At 37.7% G+C, this 18,055-nt stretch overlaps 1 protein-coding gene across 1 annotated transcript in view; it reads left to right on the top strand.

The window, feature by feature from the left end:
* LOC108702297 (germ cell-specific gene 1-like protein) overlaps positions 1-14,372 on the top strand; it is a 43,212-nt gene extending 28,840 nt beyond the window's left edge. The window contains 2 exon segments of the mRNA XM_018237774.2: positions 9,475-9,586; positions 14,060-14,372. Coding sequence (XP_018093263.2) covers positions 9,475-9,586; positions 14,060-14,372 — 425 coding nt within the window.
* Positions 14,373-18,055: the final 3,683 nt, after the last annotated feature.

Raw genomic sequence — 18,055 nt, 5'->3', positions numbered from 1 at the left:
CAGTGCAGATCACAAGGCACCTGTAAAAAAACACTTAGTGAGTGTGAGAACTCGAAAACAGACCCTTTGTAGGAATGCCTTGTTTAGGATATTACAAAAAACGCATGAGTCATGTACCATAAACAACTACATATCTCATTGCTTATCAATCAGATCTGTTCTAACAGAAACTGATCCATAAAGAACAGGGACAAGGGCATGTGAGACCTACATGGGGTGAGAATTACGGATTCTGTGTGAGGGAAACTCAACCAACAATGGAAATACACTACCAACCTCCTTATGCAGAAAGAAAATGCCAGTGGACCAACTACCTAAGGAAACAGAACCCTTGTTGGATGGTAGAACATAACAATCTTGTGAAAAACTGGCTACCCATAATGATTCCCAGGTTCAAAAATAAAATACCCGAAGTGATGCTAAACTTAATCACATGAGCCATGGAGACAGGCTGTGCAGATGCTTAGAATCACCCACAAAACCAGTCTGCTTTATCCCACATGTAAGGAACATATCTACTGTATATGTAGAGGAAAGCAATCATCCTACACAATTTGAACCCCATTAGCAAAGCTGACCCTAGGACTGTACTGGCCATATAGATATTCCAGTAAGTGTCAGAAAGGTTTCTAATCTACCAGACTAGAGCCATACTGGGTCAGATGAACTAGAATGTACTTAAAACTAGAGTTTTTCAGGAGTGATTAAGCTTCACAATGAAAGCCTGACTTCCACAGAACATCATAATGTGAAATCCAGAAAAACAAAGCCTAATAGGAGTGTCATATATAGAAAGTTAACTAGACAGAGAGCCCTGTGACTCTATATCATAGACACAACAGGCTCAGCCAGGGTAAATGGAAAAACCCACAGTATCTGCCAGCCTCAGATAAAGCAGACAAAAAGCATCCTGTTGGGAGCTAGACAAAAATGCAGTACAAATGACTAAAAATTATCTTCATTTATCCACAAATATGAACATCCACAAGACTGGTAGAAGCAGGCAATAGCACTATCCTACAATAACTGCAAACACCTGAAGTGAACACTATCATATGCTTTAAGACAGTCTTTAAAGGAGAATTCAACCCTAAAGTTTAAGAAATGATGGGTCCTATTGCCCAGCATCTATGTGCCAAAGGGTCCTATCGCCTGCCAAATTCTCACACAATCCACTGCCCCTCCACAGGAGAGTGTGCACATTTAGAATGCGGCTGGGCGACATGCCGTCCCTACAGACTTGATGCCCTAGGCCCGGCCTTTGTGGCCTCTCCACAAATCCGGGCCTGTGCATTGCAAAGGGTTCAAAAGCACTGAGGAACATGCAGGAAATTTGCTAGCTCTTTAAATCTCTCACACGCCCATCCCCATGCTCCAGACCTACCAAGATAAGTTTTGTACATGCATGAATGGGCCTGGAAACCTGACCTTTAAGCCAAAACGGTTCTCCTCTTTTGCCAGCAGTAAAACCAGGCAATGATGCACCCAAGGAACAACTCACAACAACATGTAATATATACAGTAGTTAAGATCAGCTGCTGCTTAGAGCAAGCATTCATTCTGAAGGTATAAGGACGTCCATAGGATAAGTATCTGCATACTTTTTTTATTCCTTGAATGACTCTAGACATCCTAACCATATTTAAGTGACAAAGAATAGGATCCACATACATGGAATGAAACTATGGTGTTAGCATATGCTAAACATTATGTTTTATATTATAGCAGATTATTACAGGGCCATGAGATACTGCCTTCTGGCATACAGCCCAACCCCAGATCCATAACTAAATCTGGCCACATATGCAACAATTAGATTGTACGAATCTCTATATGATTTTCGGGCCATGTGTTGCTAGCTGTGTTGCCAATCTGACAGTTTTCAGTGGGAGACTGTCACCAGCTTTTGCCGGACATAAACTTTCGTACGATTGCTGTAGGGGCAGAACATCGGCTGATCTGTTCTTTTACTACTTTATTTGATCTGCATGGTTAGTGGCAGGTCTGGAGATGGCACAGAACAATCGTTCGTCCGATATGAAGGTAAATCTGCATGTCTATGGCCAGTTTAAGGATAGTGAAATACATTGTACCATCTGGAATAAGAAGCAAATTGCTTGGCCATCCATTCAGGCAAGCAGTCATGGGCCCCAAACACTTTATATTAAATACCTGCTGTTTATTGCTAACCAATCGATCCTTATAACAGGCAGACTTCAGAAACTCCTAATGTATGTATGAAATACAATATGTTTGAGCCTTGATAAAAACTTACCTACCACAGGGAAAAACATTGCCATGTGAATTAAATACAATTCTTTGCTTACCTTAAAACAGGAGCATTGCATTTGTGTAACAAGACATTCAGATGTAGGCATATGAGACATTAATACATACAAGGAACAACTCATAACATGCAATACATAGTTTAGATTAGCTGCTGCTTAGAGCAAGCATAAATCAGAGCCCAGCAGTCACCCAGCCCAGTGACCTACATCCATTAGGGCTACTGTTTCCAGGTCAGCAAATAGCCAGAGCGCCTCCCACTGGCCTACATACTGATATTTATTAGGGGTACTGATCCCAGGTGACCAAATAGCCAGAACACAGTGCCACTGCAGGTCAACATAGGATCCAATTTCATTCCAGCCCAGTTACCTATTTTGGTTCCAGGTGAGCAATAGCCAGAACTCAGCACAGTGCAGGCTAGTGTAGGCACACTTTGCATGCCAGCCCAGTTAGCCATTTCCATTAGGACTACTGGTTTCAGGTGAGAAATCAGTTAATGTTCAGCACACTGCAGAACAGAATACGAACACATACCTTATCTTCTGCTCATTATGCCAGGCTGTAAGCACACATATCATATTGCAGGACACCAGGATCAAATCCCAGACAGACAGGCCTCACAAACTTTCCAAGAACAGCAGCACTTACCTGAGGCTCCTAGGACAGCATTCTGGACTCCTGAGTTAGAGAATGAGCCGGACCACCTCTATTTCCTATAGCAGGGAATTACACAGCCAGTGGAATCCACTGATTTTTTCAAAACACAACAGTTAATAGTGCTGCTCCAGCAGAATACTGCACTGAAATCCATTTTGCAAAATAGCAAACAGATTTTTTTATACTCAATTTTTAAAACTGACATGGGGCTAGACATATTGTCAGTTTCCCAGCTGCCCCCTGTCATGTGATATTACCCCCCCCCCCCAAGCAGCCTAACAAAAGAACAATGGGAAGGTAACCAGATAACAGCTCTCTATCACAAGATAACAGCTCCCTGGTAGATCTAAGAACAACACTCTGTAGTAAAAGCCCCACTGAGACTGATTCAGTTAGATTGAGTAGGAGAAATAACAGCCTGCCAGAAAGTAGTTCCATCCTACAGTGCAGGCACTAGTCACATGACTGGAGCAGCTGGGAAACTGACAATATGTCTAGCCCCATGTCAGATTTCAAAATTGAATCTAAAAAAATCTGTTTGCTGTTTTGAGAATTGGATTTCAGTGCCGAATTCTGTTGGAGTAGCACTATTAACTGATGTGTTTTGAAAAAAACATGTTTTCCCATGACAGTATCCCTTTAAACTACCTTCACCTGTTTAAACTACCTTCACAAAGTCTGTTGGGGGAGGCAGCTGGCCATGAAATCTTCTGCCATTGAAAGAAACATATATCCCCTGTACTGGGAACAAAGAAAATAAAAAAGTAACAGTAGGCAGTAAGGCTCAGGCCCCTAACTAATTAACTAATTACTGACTGACCCTACCAGTGACTTACCCAATCCACGAGCAGAAATCTCCAATATATGATATATTATTATTTTTTATTATTAACATGTATTTATATAGCGCCAACATATTGCGTAGCACTGTATATATGTGTAATGTGGGAACAAAACAGGTCCCATGGACCAAAAAAACCCTGTCCCTAAGATGCCTTATGGCCAGGCCTAATGTTTTCCCAAGCTTAAAAAGAAAAAAATTGCTTCCAATAGAAGCAGAAGGATCAAAAACACGCTGTGAGGTTGATGTGGTTGTTTTTTTTAAAGATTTGGTGAGGGTCCTTCTGACGGTAGCAGGGGGAGGGACTATCCCGTTGAGAACTGACATGGAGTTCGACAAGGGAAAGCAGCTTTACACAACTCCTACTGTGTTTCTGAATGTGAAAATGCTCTCTTCCCCTGAAAGAAAATATGTTATTAACTATAACTATATAAATACTCTTAGTTAAATGTCACAATTGGTGTTTTCCCAACCAGCAGAAAAACTGCCAGCAGAGAAAATGTTAAAGCATCTGCACATGCCTGCAGTTAGCAACATGAATGGCACTCGCCTACCCCTCCCCTCGTGGGGTACATTTCATAGGTGCACATTTGAGCATTTTTGGGTGAAAACCGAGCTTGTGTGCAGACAAAAGCATGACGAGGTTGCTATGGTAACTTTTCCATAGACATTTTTTATATAACTGTGCCATTAGCCTTATATTTGTGTTTGAATGACATATTTTATATTAACATTGAAAATGAAGGAATCTGGCACGATCCACGGCAGCTCCTGCCAGAACAAATTCACAGTGTAATGTACTACACATAGCTAATTTTAGTCCCTAGGGACAATTTTTTTTGTACAAACAGTGAGCAATACATTTAACAAGCACCTTAGGCATATTACTACTGCATGGACATACTGTATTAGGATCTCAGCTTCTTTTGCTCATGTCTTGTTATGGGTTTCTCACAGATGATGCTGTATTTTTTCCTCATTTATCCTCAGCTTGTTTCATAGACCCTTGTCCTACCCAGACCCAGTTTGTTAGCAATTTCCTACTTTTTAGCAAGGTCGTTCATACATATACTGTATAACAATTGGCATTTGCATCTTTCACTGCCTATGGAATGATTTCTGTTTTATTAATTTTTTTATTTTTATGCAAGCAAAGAATCCAATGTAATTTAAAAACACATCACAGAGCATTAGATTTTTAGATGGGGTCAGTGACCCCATTTGGAAGCTGGAAATAGTCATAAGAAAAAGGCAAATAATTATAAAGCTACACAAAATAAATAATTAAGACCAATGGGAAAGTTGCTTAGAATTGGCCATTCTATAAAATACTAAAAGTTAACTTAAAAGGTGACCCCTTTAATGGAGAAAGGGGCAACATTAAAAAGTAGAAATTTCCAAAAGAATTATGAATCATACCTACCCACAGTGTAACGAGGGGTAAAGCTTAGTGATATTCAGTGGGAGCCCCTTGTGTAAGTCACTAAAGCTGTGGCCATCTTGCCCCATCAGTTTAAGAATAAATTCTTTTTTAGTAGCATCTAAAGATGAAATATACAGGGACCACCTGCATTTAACTTTATTTCTCTGAATAGAATCATCCATCCTAAATCTAATTACCTCCTGCATACATAAATTATGTAAATATGAGAGCACATCTTTCAAAGAAGGGGGTTTATCTCTAAACCAACAAAAAGATATAGACTTTCGAGTAGCAGCCATAACCAGCCAACAAAAAGACAATATTTCATCTGTAATCTTCCTGGAAGAGCTATTACGAGATAGCTGAAATGAATCTTTGAGATCTAATAGTGCATATTATGGTTTTAATGTTATGTCTAAATTAAACACTTCTTTAATGTAACGTATAATTTTCTCCCATAAAGTTTTTCCATAACATGCCCACATATAATGGAAAAAATCAACATTTTTCTCTTTGCATTTCGGACAATAAGAAACCTTCTGAGAATCTTTGTTTCCTTGAAATAATTGTCCATAACCCAGGTGAATAAATCTAAATTGCTGATCTCTCCAACTTTCAGAAAGTATAATCTTTCTAAAATTCTGAAACGATCTCAGAAGTTCCTTGGAAGAAATGCTTATCCCTAAAAACACAGACCATTTTTTACTCGAATTATCAAGTGGATCAAAATCGTTAGACGTAGAGTTTAAAAGATGTGATGAGATCCATGAAATATTGTTTAATTTGAGATCTTCAGTTAATTGTGTCATGAAATCATAGAACTGATGATGTGTTAGTTGTGACTTTGTTTTGTTGTCAATTAGCTGAAAAACTTGCCTAATTTGCAAATAGCTTAACCTCTTTCTCTGAAAGATCATATTGTTCTTTAATTGTATTCCAAGGAAGAGGATCTCCTGAAACCAGATCAATAATATGACTAATTTGAAAGATACCAAACTTTCTCCACCTATAAGAGAATAGATTTCTTTCTTTTTTAGGAAAACCTCCTAAAAAAAATGGAGATAGGAAAGGTGAAAAATTCAAATTTAAGTTATTCTGTTTGCACAAAATTTTCCAAGTACTGGATGTATCTTTATAAATTGGGTTTCTCTTAATATCAATATGCTGCTCAGACCAACCTCTATGAAGAGAAGAAATAATATGTTCTTTTGAGTCTAAAAATAGTTCCAAATCTAGATTAGTAAATTTCGCTCTATCAGACAACCATTCCACAATGTATCTAGTGTTTGCAGCAACATTGAACTTCCTATAATCTGGAACATTAAGTCCCCCTAAACATTTAGGTTTCCTAAGTTTAGATAAAGAAATTTTAGGTTTTTTATTATGCCAAATCATCATCATCATCATCATCATCATCATTTATTTATATAGCGCTGTCAAGATACGCAGTGCCAAATAAAGTTACTTAAGATTTGATCCATCTTCTGCACATTTGAGTGCTTTAACAATAATGGGAGACTTAGAATTGGAAATGCAATCTTTGGAAAAATCAGCATCTTAAATAATGCTATTCTTCCCATTAAATTCAATGGACTATCCATCCATTTTTTACAAAGAGTACTCATTATTTGAATAAATGGGTTATAATTCAATGAATACAACTTAGAGAGATCAGAAGAGATCAGCAACCCTAAGTATTTCAATTTACAAGAAGGAGATTTCATTTGAAGATCAGCAAGTAATTGGCTTGGAATGACATTACCAATGTTCAAAATATCTGTTTTGCTAGAATTTATAAAATCCCCCGAAAGAGTTCTACAATAATCAAAAAAATTTAAAATATTCTTAAGTGAAGTGTAGGATTACTCACAATTAAGAGAAGATCATCAGCATATGCTAATGATTTAATATGTTTGCCGTTAATCATCAACCCTTGGAATAAATTAGAAGAATCTATAAATCTAATTAAAGGCTCCATAGAAATATTGAACAAGAGTGGAGATAAAGGACAAACTTGGCGAGTTCCTCTATACAGACCAAATGTTTCAGAAAGTTCACCAACTGCTGCAATTCTCGCCTTAGAATTTGAATAAATGGAATTAAGCAGTCCAATAAATTGACCTCTAAAACCAAATCTGTCACAAAATTCAGAAAGATATTTCCAGGAAACAATATCAAAGGCCTTTTCGGCATCAAGAATATGGAATCATAGATTTCTTATCTTTATAGATAACATTTAATAAAGTACATATATTTTTAACCCCAGTCCTATTTTTCACAAAACCATTTTGTTGACAAGAAATAATACTGGGTAATAATAAAGATAATCTATCAGCTATTATTTTCGTTAATATCTTAAAGTCAATATTTTTTAAAGAAATAGGCCTATAAGAAGCAGGCTGGGAAAGGTCTTTACCTTCTTTTGGAATTAACTTTATATGAGAGACCAGACTAGAATCTAAGATTTTCCCATGACAATAAATTTCATTATACAGATCGGTCAAAAAGGGGGCGAATTCCATTTTCATATTTTTATAAAAGGGAGAAGTAAATCCATCAGGCCCTCCTGCTTTAAAATCTTTAAGTGAATTTATGGTTGACAATAATTCCTGGAGCTTCCAAATAAGGGCTATAATTGGGTATTGGTAGCCCATATGTGGACTTTAAACCTGCAGGAGCTTTATTGACAACTAAAGCTTTCCTTTAAGCCAGGAATTCAAAAAGGAGCACCTGCTTGGAGGCCACTGGGAGCATCATCCAAGGGGTCGGAGAGCAACCTGTTGCTCATGAGCCACTGGTTGGGGATCACTGCACTAGATGCTGTATGCACACTCAAAATTAGCTTCAACACGATTTGGACACGAGCTGCAAGAAATAGGGGGGAAAGTCTAAATGTGACCAATTTATCCCATCACGTATTCACATATACACTAGTTACAAAAAAAAAACTATATTGAAATAGGGGAATAGTATAACCCTTTCAGAGATAAACAAAATAGTGTGTGGCTAACTTTATCTTAACTTTTATTTTCAGAAATATGTATTCTGCGAGTTCATTAAAGTTAGATTCATGCAGAAATGGAAAGTCCATAGCATGAATGATCAGGCACAACATTTCCATTTACTACTGGGATTGATAATGCACTTCAATTCTCTTATTCAAGGCCATTTTACAGGAAAACCTTTGCCGATTATTGTGTCTTTTAAATCAAACATATTTTAAGCATCATTAGGCGAGTGAATATATTTGCAGCGTACTTGTATAGAACAATATCGAAAAATATTTTTTATTAAGTGCAGAGCTGCTTTAGTTACTGTATGACACTAAACATACAACTGCTGAACTGAATGTAAATTGGTATGTCAATGAAATGAAGACATTAATTTGTGAGCAATTAATACAGGAGCTTATTAAGGTACAATATACAATGTATTTTCAGGGAAATGTATATGCTATATATTTCTGTTAGTTGGCTTTGTGGGTGCATTTTAATGCTTAAGACCAGGACCCGAATGCTTTAAATGCTGCTTCAAAAGGAAAAATAAAAACATTTGGTCTCCCCTGTGGTGGCAGTCAAACAAGGGAACGTCAGCTGAGACTTATAAAAGGAAAAATCAAACAATTCTTCAGTGTGCCTTGATAAATGTTTTATGGCTGCAGCCTTGCAAGGGAATGTGAAATGAGAATTATTGACAAGGAACAATGTCAAACACAGGCAAAGTTGGCATGCCTAAACAGGTTATACCATGATAGTAGACTCCTATCTTCATGGGTCTTCAGACAGACAAAGCTCTACACGTGACATGTATAGGGTTGCAGCTACCAGGACTTTGAATTGACTTGTATAGTAAACAGCCAATCGCTGATCAATACATCATAACCCTGCCTCTTGACATCATAGGGCCAGACACAAAAATTTACCCATGATGTCATCCATCCCACCTGGCATCAATTGACCCCTGCTCAGTCTCCCCATTCCCTAAGAGCCAGAAGGTTTTTTTTGTACAATTTTAACAATATTTTGCAATATTATTTGAATGATTATTTTTGACAGTTAACTGTTTATGTAACAAACCATTTGTACACTTTTTCAGTCAGAACATGTCTCTATATACCCCTGCCTGTTGCTGGTAAACATGACTTGAAGTTGATATATGACAACCCCACAGATTGAATTATTATACACAGAGTTGCTATATTATTTTTTTTCAGAATAAAGAATCCTGACAGTTGTATAATTAAATGTTTAACTGTTCTCCTAAGGTCTCCTGGGAATGGTGGCTCACATGATGTATACTCAAGTGCTGCAAGTAACTGTAAGTTTGGGACCAGAAGACTGGAGACCACATTCCTGGGATTATGGATGGTCTTTCTGGTAGGTAACAGCACCAAAGTGTAATAAACAGGATTAAACAACATGAGTCTTATTGAGCCCTGAGTCTTATTTGGGGCATTTGTATATGAGCATTTGTTTTATCAAAATATAAAAGTTTGTATATAACATTGTGTTGCTATTGTTCCTCTCAGTTTGCAGTTGTAGAGGTGTCTTGGCTTCCATTTCTTTGGCTTGATGGCCACATGATTCCTTTTCAACTATTTCATTCTATTGTGTAACAATGTCTTTAAAATAGGTCAGAATGTGTAAAGCATAGCAGCCAGGGAACCATAACAGGCTGACTAGAGCTGTAATTTGCTCTCTACATACAACTCTAAAGCTGGCCCTACACTTGCAGATCTGCTCGCTTGGAGAGGTTGTTAAATGAGCAGGTCTTTCCCCAATGTGTCCACCTTAAAGTGGACAAGATCAGGTTGATCTGATCGATGGACCCTAGGGTCACAATGACAGGAATACAGGAGGTCTGAATGAGGACTGCATCAAGAAACCAATGTGGTCCACGCTCCTACAGGATTTTTTTCTACCCTATTTGATTGATATCTGCTTAATTTTCAGCTAGATATCGGGAAAATCATTTGGAGGGCCAATAAGCTGCTGACTCAGCGTATTGACAGCTTCTATTGGACACTTTAAGCAGCTGATTTATGGGTCCTTGAGTGTCCAGGTTCACACAATCACTTGCTGGACATTTAAGGGTTTATAAATTGGACCCTAAATTTCTTCACAGCCTGCAAAGATTGATACTGTAACACTATAGGTTTCCATATGGGCTATTCATAGTTCTGCAAGATAGCTTGAGGGTAAATGGCCATGTTATTAAAGGAAATCCAAAAGTATAAAACTACTTCATACTAGCTACTGGGTGCAAGTGTTTATACCTAAAATAAGCAGGCAGTTGGCAAGCATTTATATATTTCTGAGATATTGTATACACAACAGAACATTTGTAGGTACCATTGGCTTTATGGAAAGGTTATATCTACTTATAACTATTAGAAGGTCAATTTATAACATACTACTGTGGTTTTTACTTTCTAAATATCCTCTGTGTCATTTTACACTTTAAGGGGGTTCTTTATCAAAATCCAAAAGTTTTCACTATTTTCAGAAAGCTACTCAGACCAAATCTGCATTGGACTTCTCCCACCTCTTTATCAATAAATTTTCGCTAATTTTTCTTGTGAGGAAAAAGTTATAGGCAATATTGAGTACACAGAGCAGGGGGCATCCAGTTACTGCATTGTATTGCTGGCATGTCTCAGGCAATATACAAAAATCAATGTCTTGATAATATTCAGTTTATAACCATGGAGACATTGTGAGGGTGCAGCCAGGGTGGTAGTGATTTATATTATACTTTACCAAATGATCTTGTTTTACTTGTCAAGAATAGCTGTTCAGAATCAGTGACTCACTATAGTAGCAGATGAGGAAGTGAAGCCGCACTACTTCCTGCTGTTCCAATAAATTAGGCTGCTGGCCCAAACAAGAGAAACAATAGAAAGGACATACAGCAGTGATCCCCAACCAGTAGCTAGTGAGCAACATGTTGGATGTTGGTCCCAGTGGCCTAAAAGCAGGAGCTTATTTTTGAATTCCAGGCTTGGAGGCAAGTTTTGCTTGTATAAAAAAAACAAATGCACTGCCAAACAGAGCCTCAATGTAGGTTGACAATACACGTAGGGGCTACTAAATGGCCAATCACAGCACTTATTTGGCACCCCAAGAACATTTTTTCGTGCTAGTGTTGGTCCCCAACTCCTTTTACTTCTGAATGTTGCTCATGGGTTCAAAAGGTTGGGGATCCCTGACATACAGTGTACATACAGTGGTGTGAAAAACTATTTGCCCCCTTCCTGATTTCTTATTCTTTTGCATGTTTGTCACACAAAATGTTTCTGATCATTAAACACATTTAACTATTAGTCAAAGATAACACAAGTAAACACAAAATGCAGTTTTTAAATGAGGGTTTTTATTATTTAAGGAGAAAAGAAATCCAAACCTGTGTGAAAAAGTAATTGCCCCTTGAACCTAATAACTGGTTGGGCCACCCTTAGCAGCAATAACTGCAATCAAGCGTTTGCGATAACTTGCAACGAGTCTTTTACAGCGCTCTGGAGGAATTTTGGCCCACTCATCTTTGCAGAATTGTTGTAATTCAGCTTTATTTGAGGGTTTTCTAGCATGAACAGCCTTTTTAAGGTCATGCCACAACATCTCAATAGGATTCAAGTCAGGACTTTGACTAGGCCACTCCAAAGTCTTCATTTTGTTTTTCTTCAGCCATTCAGAGGTGGATTTGCTGGTGTGTTTTGGGTCATTGTCCTGCTGCAGCACCCAAGATCGCTTCAGCTTGAGTTGACTAACAGATGGCCGGACATTCTCCTTCAGGATTTTTTGGTAGACAGTAGAATTCATGGTTCCATCTATCACAGCAAGTCTTCCAGGTCCTGAAGCAGCAAAACAACCCCAGACCATCACACTACCACCACCATATTTTACTGTTGGTATGATGTTCTTTTTCTGAAATGCTGTGTTACTTTTACGCCAGATGTAACGGGACGCGCACCTTCCAAAAAGTTCAACTTTTGTCTCGTCGGTCCACAAGGTATTTTCCCAAAAGTCTTGGCAATCATTGAGATGTTTTTTAGCAAAATTGAGACGAGCCTTAATGTTCTTTTTGCTTAAAAGTGGTTTGCGCCTTGGAAATCTGCCATGCAGGCCGTTTTTGCCCAGTCTCTTTCTTATGGTGGAGTTGTGAACACTGACCTTAATTGAGGCAAGTGAGGCCTGCAGTTCTTTAGATGTTGTCCTGGGGTCTTTTGTGGCCTCTCGGATGAGTTGTCTCTGCGCTCTTGGGGTAATTTTGGTCGGCCGGCCACTCCTGGGAAGGTTCACCACTGTTCCATGTTTTTGCCATTTGTGGATAATGGCTCTCACTGTGGTTCGCTGGAGTCCCAAAGCTTTAGAAATGGCTTTATAACCTTTGAAATTGAACTCAGGTGTGATAAACCACAGTTAAGTTATTTTTTAACAAGGGGGGCAATCAATTTTTCACACAGGCCCATGTAGATTTGGAGTTTTTTTTCTCCCTTAATAACGTAAACATTTAAAAACTGCATTTTGTGTTCAATTATGTTATCTTTGACTAATAGTTAACGGTTTTTGATGAGCAGAAACATTTAAGTGTGACAAACATGCAAAAGAATAAGAAATCAGGAAGGGGGCAAATAGTTTTTCACACCACTGTATTCTCGATAGTCCCATCTTCCATATAATGATCGTATATTTGTTTTGGGAAGCTTAACCTTCATGGAAAATAAATAATTGTGGAAAATAAATAATTGTGACATTTCCTTGTTTCAGCTAGAATTTCAAAAGCCCTAATGAAAGATGTAAGGCGATCACCACGGAGAGATCTTCTTCTGGCGTCTTCTTTCTTCAAATTTCCCCGGGCAGACGCATGCGCAGTAGAATGAAATAGTCAAATTCTTAGTTAAAGTTCAGCTTTCCATTCTACTGTGCATGCTCAACTGCGTGAAGAAAGAGAAAGCAGGAAGAAGATCTCTACATGGTGCTCACTGGTATAATCCTGGGCCAGTGCAGTTTTCTGCCGATAGGAGCACGTGCCTGGGGTTTCAGGTAAGTCAATACAATCACTTGGGGTGCCTAACATTTGGCACCCCCAAATGCTAACGACTTTCCTTCTGTGAAAAACAGGTAGTGAAACTTTCCTTCTCCTTTAAGAAAACCCTGCATGTTCCTTGACACAGGGTCTCAGGTAAAAAAAAAGCTCTGCAAATTCTGTAAATTTCTGCAAAGTCTTTAATAACTAAGAAAAACTTTAACAGCTTTTAGTTGCCAAAGTTTTTCTTAGTTCCAAAAGCTACTTTGGGTAAAATTACTGAAATTGTGGAGCAAAGCCTGCTTTAGTTAAAACACTGATGTGGGATTTTCACAAGCAATCTATAATAGGACCCTACAGCACCAAATAGTATATATATATATTATAATACACAAAAGCCATGAATATCTTGTAAATTATATCCTTATAAACGGTGAGTTCTGATGTCATCAGTTATAAATGGTGAGTTCTGATGTCATTTCTGTCACATGACTCACTGAAATTTGTGATTATAATAAATAAAGTACCCCCAGTTGCAAAATATGAGGATATTAAAAGTTACCTCGGAGTTCCATGACCTGTATAAAAGCACTCGGCCTTCGGCCTCGTGTTTTTATATGGTCATGAAACTCCTCGGTAACTTATAATATCCTTATATTTTACAAAAGGGGCTACTTTATTCACTATATTGTATTCATTTTTAACCTTTATTAATAAGCATTTTTAGAAAGTATGCATTTCAATCAATCGTATGAAATATACAGATAGGTCTATGTCCATTTCTGTATTTATAAATGCATATATATATTTTTTTTTCATTTCAGTCTTGCCTGGTGTGCCTTTACCTGCTGCATGGCAGCTTCTGTTACTACTTTGAACTCCTATACCAAAACAGTTATTGAGTTTGGAAACAAGCAAAGGATTTTTGAACAAATTTTACAAGAAGAACAAACATTCATAGATCAAAATGCAATTAAGAACAAGAAAGAGCAAGCGATCAAGAAGGAGCAACCGATCCAAAGTGTCTCTAGATCACTGGACTTAGCTGAAGACAATGGCAGACATGTAAGGAAGTCAATATTAACATCAGCTGCAATAGACCTTGGAGAAATCCCAGAGGCTCTTTGAGAGGAATAGTGCTGAATACATGTTTCATTACATGGCATGATGATTTCCAGTTATAACACACACATTTATTGGAGACATGTATACTATGCAGAGTTTTTTTTCAAAGCAACAAAGCACATTGAATCACCAAATGTTTAAAAGTCAGGTGACTGTATATTTCTTATGGTGAAAGCCTACTAGGTTAACATCAATCCATAATGCAGAGGATCCAAAGCACCCAAATGTACAAGAAAAAAAAAGATGTGTTCGTATGAACACAAGAAAAAGTGAAATGAAAACAAGAGTGTAATGTCAATGAATCCTGGAAGTCTGGCAGTAAATCAGAGGGATTACAGGAAAAATGCATTGGATTAGATACAAACCAAACCATCTCTTCTATACAAGAGGAATTTGATTTCTCCTTGTAAATGTATATAGGGCATAAGAAAAATCAAGAAATTGGTGACAGATTAGCGAAATACTGTATACATCAAGAGCATCAACTTCAGTACATAATATCTGCAAGAAAAGTCGTAACGTAAAATATAGCGCCTGGATGCAGTTCAGCAGAAACTGGAAACCAATCTCTAAAATAAACCACACTTGCAGGGTTTATACATTTTTTAGGGCATTTAAGCACTAAGAGTGAGATTTACTTTGGAGACTGAAAGTTTGGAGCGTGAAAAGCATTACTCCTTATATCTGATATACTGTATATTTAAGATATATATAAATGTTGCACACAGTCCACTGTTCTGCATTTCTGGTATTCAAGGCATTCTTAGTGGTTATTATAGTCAAGTTGCCCATTGCAACAAAGCATTTTTAAAATATTATTGCAATTGTGTGCACTGTTGCCCAAAGCCAAATTATTTCCATTTTTCTGTAGTAAATTATGCAATACCATCTTTTATTGGGTTAGGATCATTGAGTGCTCAAAACACATATATTAAATTTTATATATATTATATTTTATATATATATATATCTAAAGAAACTGCAAAGACGGTGCTTGTAATCAACATAATGCATGTAACATTTTAGATGAGGTTGAAAAAAAAAACCCACATGCCCCTAACTGCTTGATGGTCCAAAGGAAGTCAAAAAAGACCCATCTGAAGCCAAAGTAGGAACTAAAGAGTAGGCAGCAGAGACATAGATCTAGGCCACAAGAGAAAGGGAGGCAAGACCTAGAGGGAGATGCAGTTAACTAGTGACCGATAGGGGGCCTCATTTCCCACCAGTTGCTTGCTCAAAAGGGGCTGGTTGGAAAGGAGGTATGTGGTGGGGGGAATCACAAGCAGCAAGTGAACTTGGCCCATCACCTTGTGAAGCCTTTCTGCAAAAATATTCATTTCAGAAAATAATGGACCAGTAATTTTATAGTCAACTTTAGTAGCTATATTTATGTTCTTGCATTGACAAATGTACAAGATTTATCATGTAGCACTGACTTCATCGATTTTGGGTTTTGGTAACACAAGTGGTTTTGTTCCACCTACATCTCATGTTGCCATGGAGACATAAATTAAATATATACCACAAGAAATGTATGAACTGGGACAGTCAGATATTTGTGGTTAAGGCATGGCTTCTAAAACTGAGCATACAGGAGAAAGAACTGTCAATAATGCACAAAGGACAATCAAGGGGTGGGTTGTAACTATGGACACATTATTATGTTTATAAGATGCTAACACTGTTGTTGGCTAAAGAGGAGTATTAGGTATCAGAAGGGGCTCTTTACCAGTGATTAAAAAGATATGAAAGATTGTTGACTGTGATGGTAAAAAAGGGGTTGATTTCAAAAGAGCTGCCATTATTTGTCTCATGGAATCTTGGCTAGGTCCATGAAATGATCTCAACTACAAGTTATGTGTGTTACCATAATGGTGGAGAGGAGGGTACAATGGCTCCTATAGGTGGGAATGTTCCACAGTCCAGCATTTCTGATTTATTCGGTTTCACAGATTCATTTGAGAAAGAACACATGGGCTGCTTTACTAAAAAAAAAACATCCCCAACACCTGTCACAATGGCTGATCACTTTTATTTTTATAGCTACCAACCAATAGCCTAACCTTGCCTAACCCCCACTCAAGTATCATAACAGAAAGTCCAACTGAATAATGACAGATCAAGAACTGACCAGTATACTATCAGGCTTATGATACATTTTTAGTAGAACTCTGGTCCCCTCTATCTGCATGATAGTATAACTGATATTTTGTCAATTATATCCTATTATTACACAGCTTATAATCTTATGGTAGATCTAGGTAGGTTTTGCCAGCACCATAGGTCATATGTACCTAGCATGGAGTGGTTTTCATTCTCTGGAGTGTGAATCAGTGAGAAAACAAACATCTGATATACCTGTATTATACACAAGAGGCATTTGTTTGGTTCATGTTTTCAAGAGCCTGTTGTTTATTCAGTGTTTAAAGGTATAGAACATTCTGACATTTTTGTTACTTCTGTACAACAGATCTTGGACATTGTCATGCAATAATCCAAAATAAAAAGATCTAATAAAAGAAAGAAGTGACCAATAAATTATATGAACAGGTATCAGCAAAACGACACAGCTGTTTCTACTGTGTAAAGGTGGCAGTTTCTGTGGCCTTCAACCAGTTCCCTAGAAGGGAGGAATACACTTGCTTGCAACATGATAAGGACAGTAAAGACACTGGAAATGTAAGAAACGATGCTTCACTATATTTCCCTTTTGAATGCAATATCCTTTATTTAAAATGTTATGTTGCAGTGTACACCAACCAACATTAGGAAATTGCGTTTGACTTTGAAGAATGGGAACATAAGAATAGAGTAGCAAAGAATAATAAAAACCAAACCTGGGAATTAATCTACTTTCTATTTGCTAAGCACTTCTCACCCAATCAACCATATGCAATTTTAAATTAGAGATTAGAGAGAAGAGGCAGAATAGTAATTTGATTCATTTAGTATATTATTCAATTAATATTGTAATATAAAATGCAGGCAGAATGCACTGGTCCAAAGAACTTGAGTGGTTATAAATCATTCTCATTAATCTCTGCCCTTTGGAGTTTATACAGTAGCCTAAGGGCCCTTTGTCCTGTGTTCTCCTGCACTTACTTCTCCTGCATTACACTGCAGGATGAAACACAACATGATGCATTCCATCTGTGTTCAGAGCTTGGAGGGGCCTGTCAGTACAGGCCCACAAGAAAGACTATGTTTCATCCTGCACTTCCCTCTGGTGGAACACATGAAAATTAAGTGAAAGGGAACTCAGGGCGAAACGCTCTTGTGTAAGGGCCCTAATGCCCCTCTCAAATTTACACACATTATGGTAAAATCTCTCAGGAGCAAATTATCCTGCTTGAATGATCTTGCAGTGTAGGGGGATACTTGTCTGTATGTCAATAAGAATTGAATTTCTTCATTTTATTTAAGGGTAAGGCATTTTTAGTAGCCTAAGGCACAAAATGTTTCAATGTCCTTAATATATTGATAATGGGTTGAGTGCAGAGGACTCTTGTATTTGTCTATGTGAATTTTGTGGTCACAACCTCATTGCACCCCACTTTATGTTTTTAAAAATTTGTGGTGAGCACAACTTTCCCTTGTTTGTTATAGTTTAAACAGGAGCAGTGACCAGCTCCATGTTGTAGCTCCCACTCTTCCCAGCTAGTCAGGTGATCCCACTGGTGTCTAATAAAAGGGCA

The sequence above is a fragment of the Xenopus laevis genome, chromosome 9_10S, assembly GCF_017654675.1.
Source record: "Xenopus laevis strain J_2021 chromosome 9_10S, Xenopus_laevis_v10.1, whole genome shotgun sequence".
NCBI lineage: Eukaryota > Metazoa > Chordata > Amphibia > Anura > Pipidae > Xenopus > Xenopus laevis.
Note: the sequence above shows the minus strand (reverse complement) of the source record. Positions and strands in the feature narration are given on the sequence as shown.